This window comes from Ptiloglossa arizonensis, chromosome 9 (genome assembly GCF_051014685.1).
Source record: "Ptiloglossa arizonensis isolate GNS036 chromosome 9, iyPtiAriz1_principal, whole genome shotgun sequence".
In the NCBI taxonomy this organism is placed as follows: Eukaryota; Metazoa; Arthropoda; class Insecta; order Hymenoptera; family Colletidae; genus Ptiloglossa; species Ptiloglossa arizonensis.
Genome location: NC_135056.1, coordinates 1791515 through 1808031, shown reverse-complemented (window position 1 = coordinate 1808031; position 16517 = coordinate 1791515). Strand labels below are relative to the sequence as shown.

Sequence of the window (16517 nt, the reverse complement as noted above, 5' to 3'; positions counted from 1 at the left end):
TTTAATCAGCATTAAATGAATTTTTAATTCATAATCCCAGAAATTTTTCGAAGGTGGAATCAAAAAGTTGATTGATAGATGGGAAAAAGTCATACAAAATGATGGTTAATACATTAATGATTGAAAACAAACATAAGTATTAACTTCTTTCATTGAAAATCATTGTCAAATAATGACATTATCTATGGGATGACTTGTAATTTGTGTAAAATAATGGTCACCTATAAAAACTAAAACCTTGCAATTTTTTTTAGTTAAAGTTTTATTAAAATATTTTTAATTTTTCACACGTATGAATTTATTAATTACTTAAAATATAGAAATATTCATTTATTTTGATTATCGTCCAGCGACATTTCCACTCACTCTTGTATTATGCCTCTTATAGACAATTAGGAAAAATTTCATAATGAACATTGATGTCAATCATATACATTTATAAATATGTAGAATTTGAAATAAACCCATTTGAAGAAGGGAGGTATTTCATCGTTTTTGAATAAATCTTTTTACTTTTATGAGTTCCATAATTTGAAACAGGTTCCTCAAGGAATGAAAAATCCAACTGCAGTAATATTATGTTCTTCCTCTTCTGAAGTATTAGGAGTTCATGCTTTGTGTACAACAATTTTACAAAGCTATAAAAACATAAAATGTGTTGCTGCAATTAATGATAAATCAGAAAGGTCATTAGTGGTAAGTAAACTTTCCAAGTAATATTTCTAGCATAACTTAGCAAAAAAAAATGCATTTAAGTGATGAATTTTCAGGCTGAAATGTTAAATGGATGTCAGATTTTAGTATCTACACCAAGATTTTTGTCACGTTTTATGGATCAAAACAAAAAATTATTGAATTTTGAAAATCTTCAATATTTAATTTTGGATGACGGTGACATAATTTTGGATAAGTACTATGATTCTGTAAATTTTCATAATTTTTTTCATTTATCTCTTTTTACAAAAATATAGTTCTTGCTTTGAAAGTATAAAAATGATTTTTTCTAGATAACTAAGTTATTTAAAAAACATCAAATCATTTATAACAGAGAATTGAAAAATAAGAGTACTTCATTACAAATTGTAGTAACTGCTAAGCATTGGACGCAACGCTTAAAAAGAATTGCTTGTATTTTAATGGACAATCCATTTATATGTGTAGCATCTTTTATAGAAGCTGCTATTTTTAAATCCGTACTTCCAAAGATGTACATAATGAATTCAAAGAGTAAAGATAAAAAGATTTTAGGTAAAACTTAATTATTTGAAAAATTTAAATTAGATAATTGTGTTCTTATAGCAATAAAGAAAAAATGATTTTATTACAGATTTATTAGGCGACAAATATTCTAAATCAAGAACTGTAATTGTTTGTATGGATAGTGATGAGGCTAAAGAATTGCATAAATTTTTAAGACAATATAAAGATACCCTTATAGCTCATGAAGATATGAACATTATTCATTTACAAGGTATAAAGATATCAATTTTCAATATATTATTTTGAAATTGTATTTCAAAATTGTTTCTTTAACGTAGGTATCAAACAGTGTTGGGATGCTTGTGTAAGTGGCTTCTATCCAGTATTAATATGCACAGATGAAGTTTTGTCGGATTTACATATAACAACTGCAATTTGGTTAATACACTATTCAGTCTCTCTGCCCTTCAAGACTCAATTCAATTTTCGGTTTTCAACACTTTTAGAAAATTTACAAATGGTATACTGCTACATTATTATACATTTTAAATAATTCAATACAAAATAATCATTTGCTTAAATTCTTTAAGGAAAACTCTAATTGTGAAGTAACTATTATGGTTGATGAAAACAGTGATATACAATTTTTAAGTATAATAAAAATAATGCAACGCATGAATGTTACAATCTCTCAAAATATGTTAAAAAACATTGAGGTATTTATAAAAATGATAGAGGAATTAATTTACATGTACATTTGTTACTTACTTGAATGTAAATAATATTAAAAATAGTTAATTTATTGTAAAATTTTTACATTTTTAGCACATAAAAACCAGTTTAGAAATAAAGAAAGAGAATCAGCCATTTTGTATCAATATGAAGTTGTGGGGATTATGTCACACTAGCCATTCTTGTACATTTCGACATAGGATAATTCCAAAAGTTGATGCACCAATTATGAATATTCGAATGTAAATAGAAACTTTGATTTTCAAATTCAGCAGAAAGTTTTAATAATAACTTTTTTCTGTTCTAGAAATGACAAGGTGAAACTTCGAGTACTTAATATACATGATGTTACACACATTTCTGCTAGGATTGTGTCTTATATTAAATTTGATACATTGGAAGAAGTAGAATTCTCTAATATAGAATACTTAGAAATTACTACGAAAATTCAAGAGTTTTATTCATGTTTTGGGAACAGGTTAATATATTACTATATCTGTTTTTCATTAATTAACTTAAAATATAATGAAAATATTAAAAAAATTATATTATATATTTTTTGCTTTTATTTCTGTACATAGGAGGATATGTGAGGTAATAAATGTAGGATCTATACTTGGTTTAGAAGAACCAATAGATAGTTTTAAAAGAGTACAAATTCTGTATATTAAGAAAGAAACAAATACAAATATTCCAAAATTTGTAGATGTAAGATGCATTGACAATGGAGTCATTTTTAAAAACGTGAATGTTCGTAATCAAATATAATAATTAGAAAAATAACTTAAAGAAATATGGTACAACATGTTTTTAATGTAATTTTTTTTATTCTAGACATATAGATTATTACACATGCCAGAAGAATTTGTAAAGTATCCAACACGAGTAATGGAAGTATTTCTAGTTGGTATAGTTCCGCACGATGATGAATATACTTGGAATTATTTTGTATTTGACACTGTGTGTCAGTGGTTTAGAGAAAATGTAGATGAAAGATCTTATGTGATTGGAACGGTAAATTATTCGTTTTGTACATTTTCTATGTCTCATATACAGAACATAATACAAGATTAACTTTATAGGTAAATCTACATCTGAAAAACACAGTGTGGGTGAATACATTGGAAGTCGGAACAAAATTAATAGGGTACAAAGATTTCATTGGTTCTTCCCTGAAAGCAGAATTGTTGAAAAAGGATCATGCTATTGAAAATGATGAACATTTAAGTCGATTGTATCAACTTTGTAAAGAAGCTGATATTTAGGAAATTAATGGTTGTAATTTAAATATGTTGGTAAATAAAATTTCATAAAGTATGAATTTTGTATGTTTCAAATATATTTTTGGCGGCGCTATTTTAAAGTATGTTAGAAAGGAGTGAACGGAAATAGGAAAAGGAAGTGGGGATAAGCGTTTCATCCCGGGCCTGCTAGTGGACTCGTCAGTAAGGCATCCTAGCAGGCCCTGCCTTATACGCCGGGACATTGGAAGATCGGTAAGAGGTCGTATATATAGCGATCGGAGCAGGTACGGGAACTTGCGGGAAACGGTTGGTGGTGAGTTTCCCTCTGGTGGCAAGCGTGGGTAGTGCCGCCACATAACCCCCTTGCCAGTGGTAAACGATACTTTGAAGTTCCGTCCTGATGTCCCAGTGGCGTAGGTATTTGTTCCGTAGTTCGGTTTGTCACAACAGGCACAGGAGGAGGTTGTCCAGAGCGGTGGAAGAGAAGAATGCTTCTTTTTCGTAGTAAGGCCCAGCTGCTGTCGATTGCGGAATACGCGTGGCGAGCATCGTTTGCTCAAGCCGCGTTTTCGCTTGTTGTCCGACGTTGATGCGTGCGCGTACCAGTATTTATGAAACGCATCGGTGTGGTCGGTGAATAATGTCGACAAGCTGCCTGCTGTCCTCCTGGGGTTGATCCTGATGGTTAGCCGGGAGTATAGCGTTCGTGTCGTCGCTGGCAGGTCGAGGAGTCAACCCTCGGAGAGGGGGATTTACGAAAAATCGGCCTTTACGTTGCGTTCCTTCCATCGTCTTGTGCTGCACCTGTACTGCTGCTGTGCTGCTGTCCAGAAGGTTGCGTTGGTTCTTAGACGGGGTCACCACTTTGGCGGCGCTATTTTAAAGTATGTTAGAAAGGAGTGAACGGAAATAGGAAAAGGAAGTGGGGATAAGCGTTTCATCCCGGGCCTGCTAGTGGACTCGTCAGTAAGGCATCCTAGCAGGCCCTGCCTTATACGCCGGGACATTGGAAGATCGGTAAGAGGTCGTATATATAGCGATCGGAGCAGGTACGGGAACTTGCGGGAAACGGTTGGTGGTGAGTTTCCCTCTGGTGGCAAGCGTGGGTAGTGCCGCCACATATTAAAGAACAAAATTTAGAAACAATAAAAGCAGTTTTAAATATTTATTATTGTTATAATCTTACATAGAGTAATTTTAAGGGATTTAATTAATAAATTAATTGCTATTCATATTTTAAAATCGAAGTGGTTTTCTTTACAATTAATCTATCAGTTGAAAACAAGATTTACCAAGTACAAAGGAACTTAATGTAATACAAAGAATAACATTTAAAATAACCAATATACAATATTGGAGTGTGCAATTTTTAAAGTTTATACAATAGTCAGGTACTCGGAAGCAAGTTGTATTGGATCAACATGATAAGAGGTAATTAAACGAACTTTTTGGCCATCCTGTGTTGTAAATTCAATTGCTTGTTCATTTTCGGTTATTCCTTGTTGCTCCGATTCGTCCGGTTCATTGATCGTTGCAACTGCGTTTGCGTCCGTATTTTCATCCTATTACATGCATTTAATTATAGATGATTTTATTATGACATTTTAATAAAATAAACAACATAATCTTAACATGTTACTATACAATGGAGCAAGCAAAACATTCATATTTCTCATGTTAAGAGAAATTGAAATGTCTTGTACCATTTTACAATCTGAAGCTTACATTTTGAGAAATAAACACGCAGAAGAACATACACCCACTCGATTATAAGGATACGTGAAATACAGTAAATTTAATTTTATTACCGCGTTTGCACTACTGGCGGCAAAGCAGTTTGCCTTTTTTCTAGAAACATAAGTTACTCATAAAATTGAGTGCACACTTACCATGCGTTGCTGGGAAATTGATAATTGAAAGGAATGCGGGTATAATTGGTCGCAGTGAATTACTCACATTTGTATGAACACATCGTCTTACTCGTAGTGTATTATTGGCTGTTTTTTTAACTACTACCAATCACGTCACCTGATAAAGAGGGGAAACAGGACGCGTCGAGACAAAGCGAATGTGTAACTACATATACCACCATACATAAAGGTAGAACCACAATATGTATTTTATTTACATATATTAACTGATAATACAAAAAACTTTTAAATAAAATTAATGGTTTCTCTCTATTTATACAAGATTTTAAATTCAACTCCAACTACTTTTACGAAAGGTACCATCCAGGATAGTGCACTTCGTATAATATATTCAAAGTGTAAATTAAATTCATTGTTTAAAGAAATATATTTTAAGGTGAGTTAAAAATAGAATATCATATTGTAGCGTACAACTAAAACAAGATTGGAAAATTAAAAAACAATTTGTATAAAAAAAAATTCTTTCAGCAGGATTTGAGAACCCATGAACTACCGTATGTATTAGTCAATTATTGGATCAACTTTGCTACGTTCAGTTTTGATAAATGCGATTATATTTTATTTAATAAATGTCGATAATAATTTTAAAGTCAAATATCTCAAAAACTATAAGCCGTCTGCTCTCGAAATCGAGTATCATTAGTTTCAGTTTTTCAAGCCCTATCCTTGAGCGAAACTCGATCGGAAAGTTAGCGTCAGGTCTCAACCCCTAGCCACTTCTGTTGGAGTCGCTGGGCAGAGATTATGGCTTATTCACCTACCATATGATGCGGGTGCTATCCGGGCGGATGAGCACCGTGTCCTGGTCGACGTAATTGGGGCGGATCTTTCGCTGCTGGGCGTGGTGAAAGCCATGTTCGGCAGCGAGAGAAAGTGGAGGTGCGTGGGTTGGAGACGGGAGCGGGAGCGTGCCCGGGTGGGGAACGTTAGGCCTCCCTAACAGTATTGGGCGGGGCACTTTGGTTTTCAGCCCTGTGCCTCCGCCCCTGCCTCACCGAGGAGGTGGGTGAACTCGCCATGAGGAGACGCTCTCGGGTGGGAGGGGTCAGGTTGTCTCCCGAGAGCGAACATAAGTTGAACGCCGTGCTGACGGCACGGAGGCGCTTTGAATCCCCACCGGCAGTCGTGAGATTGGGACTCACGGCCCCAATCGTCGCCCCTCTTCTAGTGAGAACGCGAGTGGGCGGGGCGACCGCGCTACAGAGGCAGGGGGGGGGGGGCACCGAAAGCTTTGATGCTTTTAGTTCCCGGTGCCCTCCGGGGAGGAGTGCACGTGAGGACGGCCACCGTGGTGGGTTTTAGTAGGTAGGTTCCGTATCTGGCGTTTCCAGGTGTGGGACATCCCCACCCCCTCCCATTCCTCCCCAAGGTGTCGGGCGAGTATTTCGAAGATTTCCCCCACAAAAAACAAGGCCTTGGCTCCTTTCCTGGTAAGAGAGGTTCAATATACCAAAATTTGACTTACAGAGATTTTATATAATATTTAATAACTTTCCGATCGTAGTGACTCAAAGGAAGAAAACTTTAATTTTTAAAGGTAAATTATGTATTTTATATATAAAAAATATAATCATAAGTAAATTTCATTGCAAACAAAAGAGCTATTACTGATTATTATTAAAAAAATTTGTAATTTTATTTTGTGTTAATGATTTGTTAGATTGTTGATCAATGGCATTTTCAACGGTAATTAAGGCAGAAAATATATTATCTTCAATGTCGTCACATGTTTCTATAAAACATCGTAGAATGTGTCTGCTTTTCTGGCCTCATTAGCTGATACTGATGGTTACATTAATGAAAGGCTATTCATTGACTACATCTTCAAGTATGTTTTCATGTAGTATTTGGGTGGTCCGTTAATAATCCCGTAACGAGAACAGTATCATTATATTTGACGAAATCTTCTTTGAGTTTTGTCTTGAATATGATGAAACTTGGCTTTATTTAGTTTCCACGTTGTGATTTACAACAGGCCCAATTTATTCTTCAAAATTTTCTTCTCGCATAAAAAACTCACAAATTTTAAAACATTATTGTTTGCCGAGATACATTTCGTCACAATTTGTCTGCTAGTCTGCTAGTTTTCAACATTATAATGGATGTACAATATACCTTTCACTTTTTTTGTATCTGATATAATGTTTTCAACGACTTCTCTTCTATATAAAATTTTGAAATCTTATACGATTCTTTGGTCCAAAAATTGTAATTTCGATGTAATGCTCAGTGGTAAGAACTGTACTTTAATTAATTCAAACGACGGAATATTGCTGAAAGTTGTACAATTATGTGCGAATAAAATAGTTTTTCAACAATTCGACGGTCGTTCATGCTTTTTTATTTGTGATATATCTAGAGATTATAAATTACAGCCTGAAAAATATTGTGGTTTTTTTGATTTTCCAATAATTAATGTTGTATAACGGTTTGAATTTTTCGGTTCCTGACATATTAGTCGCTAATAAAATTGTTACGTTTACTTCACTATGTTTGCCTGTGTAACATTTTTGGTTCTTACATGCCATACGTTTGCCATTCCGTCTGTATAAGTTTGATTTACAGAGGTAAATTTTGACTTATAAAGGTTTGGCGATTCTAAATTCGAATTATAGAGGTAAAATAATGCATATAACTAGTTCCGTGCCAACCGTCACAGGGATAAAACGTATTCATGAGACATCGCGAGTGCCAGAGTAAAAGTGAGCGATAAATAAACTAGTCAATTAGAACTGTACAAATATCTGTAAATATGTGTGAACATATGCACACAAGATGCACGAGCAACCAAAAAATAACCCATAATGGTTTCTAAGTACAGGGACTACCTCATCATAGAAGAACCTCAAGGGACCACTGAAACAGAAAGTCAAACCGCTCCAATTGTACCAAATCGAAAATCATACACCTTAATGGTGTGTGCCAACGGAAACGTCCCGAAAAAGGACTAAACAATAACAATAGATTCAATACAGGGAACCACGATCAAAGATTATGCAATTGCGCTCGGAAAAATCATCAGCCTCACTTCTATTCGTTTTATTTCAAGAATTTCAAATAATAGAGTCTGCGTCTACCCTGATTCAAAAGACATCGTTGTCAACATAGTAAATAACCACAAACATAGGACAATAAATAACAATACTATGAACGTGAAACCTTTAATTACCCCATCCTAACGGATAATTTTCTTCAATGTCGATGGTGATTCGAATCAGTTAAAATTAAAATAAACGATACACAATCAAACGATCCCCTACTACGAACAACTAACCAGCTTCATGGAAAATACACTTGGCGTTGAAAATCCTTACAATATAGTATTAGACTACACACAAAACGTACCAGCCTTAATCAAAATAAGTAATATTGACATATATAAAGGTAGAGGAAAAGAAGGAAGAAATAATGATAAAAAAAAGAAGGTTAACAGGAAAAAGGATCTATACAGACCATTATCTAGAGTTAGTGGAAGTGATGAGGACAGAAAGAAGCAATGGCCGTAGCTAAGCTGGGATACCAAAAGATATGCAATGAAGGTGAATGGATAAGGTAGCAGGATTTGGATAGGAATAAGGAGAATACAAATTTTCGATAAGGCCTAGGGAATGGAAGAGGAGAGGAAGCAGAGTGAGAGAATGAAAAAGCAGAAGGTAAGGAAAAACTGGAGGCATATCTAGAGGAGAAAGCACTATATTTGAATGTGGCTAAGTCTAAGTTGATGATTATTGGGAAAGGAAAAGGTAAAGAAAAGAGAATGGTAGTGAGGTGGAAAGGAAAAACAGTAGAAATAGTACAAGAATTTACATACCTAGAAATAAAATTGTAAAGGAATAGAGATTGGATGACACGTGTAAGGAAACGAGTAAAAAGGGCAGTGGTAATAATGAAGGAGGTGTGGGGGATAGAGAAAAAGATTACGAAAAATGAATTCAGTAAGATTGTTCATGTTCAATCTCCTGGTAATAAGTGGACTGATGTGTGGGGCGGAGCTGTTTGAAAGGAGTGGGAAAATTTAGAAAAATTACAAATAAGATGCATCAGATGATGTTTAGATTTACGTACAGGATATCCAGTGATCACCCTGAATGCCTATTTTCAATTAAATTAGTCCTAAATACTACAATTTTTACAGCTGAAGTAATTGCTATAAACCACGCGTCAAAAACTCCTATACTCATGACATTATCCTCACAGATTCTATGAGTACTTTATTAGCTTTATCAAACATCCCATCATTCAATGATATACTCCTCTCAACTCAGGAAATGTATCATGAAACCATTGAAAAAAAAAAAATAATATTCGTATGGATTCCGGGACATATTAGCGTTCGTTCTTTCGTAAACGTCGTTCCTTCGTAAACGCATGCGAGTTTAATCTGGTAAAGCGAATGATTAGAAACTTAGGGGCCGAAACGACCTCAACCTATTCTTAAACTTTAAATGGGTGAGATCTTTGGCTTGCTTGGATCATGAAGCTATGAGATATTTTGAATCAGAGTGCTAAGTGGGCCCATTTTGGTAAGCAGAACTAGCGCTGTCGGATGAACCAAACGCAGAATTTAGGCGCCTAAGTCGACGCTTATGGGATACCATAAAATTCATTGGTTGCTTAAGAGAGCAAAACGGTGGCCATGGAAGTCAGAATCCGCTAAGGAGTGTGCAACAACTCACCTGCCGAAGCAATTAGCCCTGAAAATAAATGCCCCTGAAGCATCATGCTTATACTCCGTCGTCAACGGCAAGTGGGGAGGGACGTGTCACTCCCGGATGATCGTCCTTCATAAAGTTCTGACGAGTAGGAGGATCGCGGAGGTGTGCGAAGGAGAGTCTAAGCGTAAGCCTGCCTGAAGCCACCGTCGGTGTAGACCTTGATGGTGGTAGTGTGGCCCTGCCCTGTCACCGAGCGTCTGAGGAAAGCACCTGAGGCGCTGAGGAAAGTAGGAGTGGCCAACTTTTCGCCCGCCCCCCTCCTTCAACGAAAAATGGGAGTGGGCGCGGCGATCGCGCTGCACGGGAGGTCACCGGAAGCGTTGATGCGATTCGGTTTCCAATGGCGCCTCGGATAACGTGTGAGGATGGTCACCGTGGTGGGTTTTAGTGGGTAAGTTCTGCGTGCGGTCGTTTCGCTTACAGGGAATCCCACACTTCCGCCAGCCCCTCCCCAAGGGCTTCGGTGAGTATTCCGAAGATTTTTCTCACGTAAAAGAAAAAAAAAATACATCCCTGAAAACGAAAAGGTCGACCATTTAGCAAAAGAAGCTGTAAACTCACTAACTGTCCATCTCAATGTTGTCACCAAAGCCAATTTAGCAAATGAAATTAAAACAAATTTAAAGTACTAGTGGGAAATAGAATAGAAGAATAAAGCCTCCTCCTCCCTCCTCCACATTTACAAAATTTAAAAGATTCTTTCTTTAACGAAAATAAAGCAATCTCTCTAAAAAGAAAAAGGCAAGTGGCCATAACCCACATAAGAATCGGATATTCAAAAATCTTCCACGTTCACCTGTTATTAGGAGAATCCGCCCTGGTATATGAAAACTACAACATACCAATCACAATGGATCACCTAATCTTAGAGTGCCCAAGATATTAATATTCAACGCCACAAGTACAAACTGGAACCCCAATCTAAATAAAATCTCACTACTAACAACATACATAACCTATTGAGATTTATCAAAGAAGTAAAACTAATTAATAAATATAACAAGGAATTATTGAACAAACGCTGCTAATAACCCTGCGTATTAAATAATTAAAATAAAAGAAAAATGCATGTACGTATGTGGCAGATAATTAGTCAATGTAAGTTTTGTTTTGACTTATAGAAGTTTGTGCAGTTGAGTGAACGAGAATGATCAAAATTGTTGTCTTATAGAGATTTTTAAATTATTAAAGTTTCAATTATCAAGGTTCGGCTGTAGTTTAAAATTTTTGACTTCATATGTTTTGAAAATTGGAATAAAATAAAAAGATTACCGGTAAATTCAAGTAAATATATTGATATGTCATAGTATGACATCATACCGATATTTTTGTACTTCGGTTTGTATAATCGTTATAAAGAGATAACTGACAAATATCGATATAATACCAGTATAAGTACCAATCATATTTAGTGCAATAATGGTTGCTTTATAACTTTCCAAATTATTAAAATTGAGAATGTCTAGGGAGAAATAAAATCTAGAATTATTAATTATAATTTTCAAAGTTTAGGAGATTTTAAGATTAAGTTGAAAGAAGAGTGGAATAGTATTCCATTTTCTGTTGTAAAAATCTAATTCAGTCTGTGTCATGATGTTCACAAGCCGTTTTAGCAGTGAACAGTAGTGGTACTACTGTTTTACGAGTATGTGTGAAGTTTCATGTAGATCTGTCGACTTATTTGTATATTTACAGTTGTTCAAAATTGAAGTGTCATAGTATTTTTTACAATGGAAGAAATGACAAAACTTATTGAACAACCTAGCATATACTAGTATGAGAAAGCGTAGAAAATAAAGTTTTTTTATTAAGAAACGTTATTTATAATTTATTTAAAATTATATGTCTTAATGGGCGAAAATTAATAGAAAATAAAAAATAGATTGAAAACAAAATTATTAATTACGGACGGGGGATTGAAACTCCGGCTCTCGACGTAGGAATTTCTGGATGTTGCTGCTAAACAGTATTATCCGTCCACGAGAAGAAGGCATAGCGTGTTTACATCTTTGCTCCGGCCGTAGTCCGTTGTCGTTTGTACGATCGCAAGCAAGAATCGCCACCGGTCGAAGACGGCGACGAACAGCGACTGTAGCGAGACCGAGTGAGAAATACTGCGTCAGTGGCGTAGCCTTCTAATCAAATGTTAACTATTAAGAAACAGAATGATTTCGTTCTTGCTTAAATACTATCACTGGTTCGACTTCTCGTAATGAAAAAATGAATACAATTTAATATAAATCTACTTAAATTCATTTCTTTCTAGATAAATTCTATATAATTATAATTTACACAAAAACAAGTCATACTAAAATTAAAACAAGCATAACATTTATATTTTTTTATATTACAAATCATAAAAGTTAAATCAAATAATAATATATTCCCTGTGGATTACAGATGGAAATATAGGGTCTGCGCAAGGTCACGACGCGTACAAAAAGAAAAGTCAAACCCGCTCGCACCGCGGAACACACGCACGTTTTCTCGAAAACTCTTTTTAAACTTTTCCTCGATACCGGTCGACTCACGTCCGTATCGGTCGCTGGTTACATTACAACTCATCTTTTGTCTTTCGCACAGGGTTTTAATGAGCTATCGATTTACCGAAACAGTCGCTCACTCGATCGAAACTTCACGCGATTCGCTCGCGCAAAACTCGTCCCTACATTCGGCCATCCTGCGTTGACATTCGCCCTCGAATGTCGCCGACATCGTCGTCTTCGTCATGGTCCTCGTTGTCTTCGTCCTCGTCCGAAAATTCGTCACCTCCGCTGTCAGTCCACAACTTCATATATTCAACCGCGGTTGAAGTCTCTTGGGGTCCCCCTCCGGCGCCAACTTTGCGCACCTGGTATCGCTGGTTACGCAGAGTACGAATGACCTCGTATGGTCCAAAATATTTATGCGATACTTTAAGAGCAGGTCCTCTCTGGGTTTGCTTAATAGCGACCAGTTCGCCCTCGCAGTAAGCTCTTCCCGCTCGTCGATTTTTGTCAAATGTCCGTTTGTTTTCTTTTTGAATCTTAGCAATGTTTTCACTCGCTCGAGCTCGCAGTTCGCATCGGTCATCCTGGAACGTCATCATCCACTCCTTCTCAAGTAGGTCCTTTACATCCGGATATTCTTTTAGTCTTGGGTGTATCGGATGTCGTAATTTCTTAATGCTGTCGTCTTCTTCTTGCGCTTTTCGTACAAGTACTATCGGACTAGCGTAGTCGGATGTAGACAGTTGAACGATCCCGTCGCTGATCCATTCGTCAATCTGCGCATCGACTATGTCTTTCTCATGAGCCGATAGACGTCTTGCAGATTGATACACGGGCTCATCGTCCGACAGTACTAGTTTCATCGTCGTGTCTAGTTTGGACGTCTTCTTCGGTTTGTGGTCATTCGCGAGTTCATTCACTACCGCGCGTTGCTCTGGATTGGTAATATATGAAACGTCTACTTCGCTTGTCGTGTTACACGATACATCGATTTGAAAAACTTCCGGCGCGGTCGCATCATCGCTGTCTTTGTACATCGCGGTTGTCGTCGACAATGGTCGAATTGTAACATCTTTGCCTCGCAGGTTTACTTCGGCTTTCTTTAAGAAGTTCACCCCAATGAGGAGCTTGTGCCGCATCGTAACGTCAGGAACAACACGAACACGGATTCGATAGGAATGTCCGTCTATCGCGATCGCGGTCTCGAATTCTCCCAACGTCGCATTATTTTCCGAACCAATACCGTTAAAAGATAGTTCGCCGAATAAGAACGGTGAACAACCGAGTTTGATGTATTCGCTCGCGCTTATTAGACTAATGTCGCTAGCTGAATCGATCACCGCTTCTATTTCACGACCGTTTAGTCCGATTTCTTTTATGTATTTTTCGCTCGCGACTTCCGTAATAGAACAACTTGGCTTGTTCATTTCCGCTTTTTTCGGACACTTTGATGTAACATGTCCGCGTTGTTGGCAGTCAAAACATTTCACGCCGTGTTCTTTCGTCGGACAATTCGCACTTAAGTGGTAACGTTCACCGCAATTATAGCAACGCGTTACGCTTTTCGTGGTACCCTCGACGTTGTTTTCTGCATCCGGGTGCGGTTCCCTGTTGTAGACGCTGGCCTGCCCCTCGCGTCTCGCTGTAGCTGGTATGTTAGTTCTTTGATCGCGAAGAGTCACCTCTTCGAAGGCTTCTAACAGCTCCTCCGTCGATAATAGGCGCTGGATGCGCGCCTGATTGCGCAACGTCTCGTCAGGTATCCCGTCGATTAGATATTCGAGTACCTCGTCATGGTGGATTGGTATTCCATTAGCCAAAATTATTTTTTCACGATAGTATTCATGGAACATCTCATCTCGTTTCCATATGCGCTGTTCGAACTTCCTCCTCGATGCTAACCGGCTCTGTCGACGATGGAAGGTCGCTCGCAATTCGCCAAGAAGTTCGTTAAACGCCGTCGTGATGTACTCCGGTTTAGAATGCAACCACTCGAACGCCTTGCCCTTTGGCCGCATTCCCATAAGTACGCGTGCGAAATCGTCATCGAGTTGGTACGTGGTTTTATGCAATCTAATTTGCCTTTCCCACGTCTCAAAGCTGCCTGATTTTCCATCAAACTCGCCGAGTAAATCAGCAATCGTCGTCACGTTGACTTTCAGCGGTCGTCGCTGCATCGAATGGTTGTTATCGTCGTTGTTCGCTGGGATAGTTTGCACGCTGTCACGGACATCAGTTCTTCGATAGTACGCACTGCCGCGCGTTGCCCGCCATTGCGAATTACTTCTCGCTGTAGCCTCAAGATCAAGCACCCTTCGCACGGTGTCGATCTCGAGACGCTCTACTGCTAACTCCTGCTCGGCTAACTGCTTCTCCCTTCTACACAGTTCGATTTCACGTTGTTGTTGATCCGTTGCCGATAATGTACACGCTGCACCACCCGCATACGAGACTCCAACGTCACCCCCTGCATCGGTACACTCATCTATCAGCCACGTTCCCTCTGGATCGGCTTCTTGCACTCGCGTCATAAGTTCGGCTTTCGTGTCCATTGTCAATAGACCGTGTGCCGCTAAGAGTTCTTTTAACGACGCGACCGTATATTTATTTAAATCTTTCATTGCTTTATTTCTTTTACGACATGCACACTACTTTTTTTTTTTTTGTTTTCTCCCGGCCGCCCCTGACACACTCGCAAACGTCCGCTGAATGTTCTCGAAACACACAAAAACCACTTTTATTGTCTTTTTTTTTCCTTTTTTCCTCGCGAAATCTCGTGGTGCCTCGCGCAATCCCGGATGAGCCCCCAAAATTTGTAGAGGAAAATATACGTATAGGAAAATATGCCTACTCCTCTATTATAATAATATAATCCCTGTGGATTACAGATGGAAATATAGGGTCTGCGCAAGGTCACGACGCGTACAAAAAGAAAAGTCAAACCCGCTCGCCCCGCGGAACACACACACGTTTTCTCGAAAACTCTTTTTAAACTTTTTCTCGATACCGGTCGACTCACGTCCGTATCGGTCTCTGGTTACATTACAACTCATCTTTTGTCTTTCGTACAGGGTTTCAATGAGCTATCGATTTACCGAAACAGTCGCTCACTCGATCGAAACTTCACGCGATTCGCTCGCGCAAAACTCGTCCCTACATATATATATATAAAAGTATCTCCATTTTTTAAAGTTTCATATCTCTAAGTGCATTTATATATATACAAAAGTATTCGCACATGTATTCATAATACATATTATACATTACATATTAATATACACACACGCACGTACGCGTACGCACACACATATGTATTTTTGTAATAAATATGGTCTATGATTCGTAGTAATTTAAAAACATCAACATTCATTTTTAACAACGGAATTCAAGCTCCAAACATAGATTTCGATAATACTAATTATCCAAATTGGACTATATTTTCAATATTGTTTAGATGTTTTAATTTGATTCTGCTATAAAAACATGAGTTATTAGAAAGAATTATGAAAAAATGTAATAATCATTGTTTTGAGTAACAAATTTATTTAATATTCCAATGTCTTCGGTATACTCTCTTAAATGTATATTCTCATCCGATTGCCAGTTCGACCAACAACTATAATCTTTTAAATCAGTATAACACTCTTTTTTAAACAGCTCTAAAATCTACAATGTTTAAAATTTGGAAAAGTCCTATGACATATATTTTTCGCTAAAGACTCTAATACATATTTAATTTTGAATAAAAGTTGAAACTATCTACTACATAGTATCCAATTTTGTATTAAACGAGGTTTTTATTACATGAAATTACATATTAGAGAACTCTCAGATTTTATAAATTGAAAATACGAGTTGTACAAAATAAAAGATATCCAAAGCTGAACAATGTTTGTATTGTCTTGAATCAGTCGCGAAACAACGATTATACTTTTACAGGAAGTATATAACACTGTTACGGTCATCCTCAATAGTTTTTATGTATTTCAGTTTGCTTAAGGGAGTCTTCTACTATAAACAGTTCAAAAATTCGACCTTTGTTTTAAATTTTCTTAAAGGATATAGTCTTAGAAATATATATACTAAAGCATATCGTGAAACTTAAAATTAACGAAGTTATACGTATTGCATGGTCGAGCTGTGCTGTTTGAACGGTTCAACCCTTAGCTGTATTGTTATCGCAGATAAATTTCTCTACCGCTTCGT

The 16517-nt window shown here is 37.0% G+C and overlaps 2 protein-coding genes across 4 annotated transcripts in view; one reads left to right on the top strand and one right to left on the bottom strand.

Moving 5' to 3' along the window:
• LOC143151364 (putative ATP-dependent RNA helicase TDRD12) overlaps window positions 1–3275 on the top strand; it is a 34415-nt gene extending 31140 nt beyond the window's left edge. The window contains exons 11-21 of the mRNA XM_076320437.1: window positions 541–696; window positions 771–923; window positions 1008–1248; window positions 1328–1471; window positions 1539–1720; window positions 1791–1916; window positions 2026–2174; window positions 2240–2410; window positions 2514–2682; window positions 2767–2946; window positions 3015–3275. Of these exons, the coding sequence (XP_076176552.1) occupies window positions 541–696; window positions 771–923; window positions 1008–1248; window positions 1328–1471; window positions 1539–1720; window positions 1791–1916; window positions 2026–2174; window positions 2240–2410; window positions 2514–2682; window positions 2767–2946; window positions 3015–3197 (1854 nt within the window). The 3' untranslated portion in view covers window positions 3198–3275. The remainder of the gene's footprint in view (window positions 1–540; window positions 697–770; window positions 924–1007; window positions 1249–1327; window positions 1472–1538; window positions 1721–1790; window positions 1917–2025; window positions 2175–2239; window positions 2411–2513; window positions 2683–2766; window positions 2947–3014) is intronic.
• A 1115-nt stretch (window positions 3276–4390) lies between these two features.
• The window catches only part of LOC143151563 (uncharacterized), a 107995-nt gene continuing 95868 nt past the window's right edge, over window positions 4391–16517 (bottom strand). Inside the window, exon 14 of one of the 3 annotated variants that reach the window (XM_076320850.1) lies at window positions 4391–4738. In XM_076320850.1, the coding sequence (XP_076176965.1) occupies window positions 4553–4738 (186 nt within the window). In that variant the 3' untranslated portion in view covers window positions 4391–4552. The remainder of the gene's footprint in view (window positions 4739–16517) is intronic. The other 2 variants (XM_076320853.1, XM_076320852.1) reach the window with 2 other exon arrangements.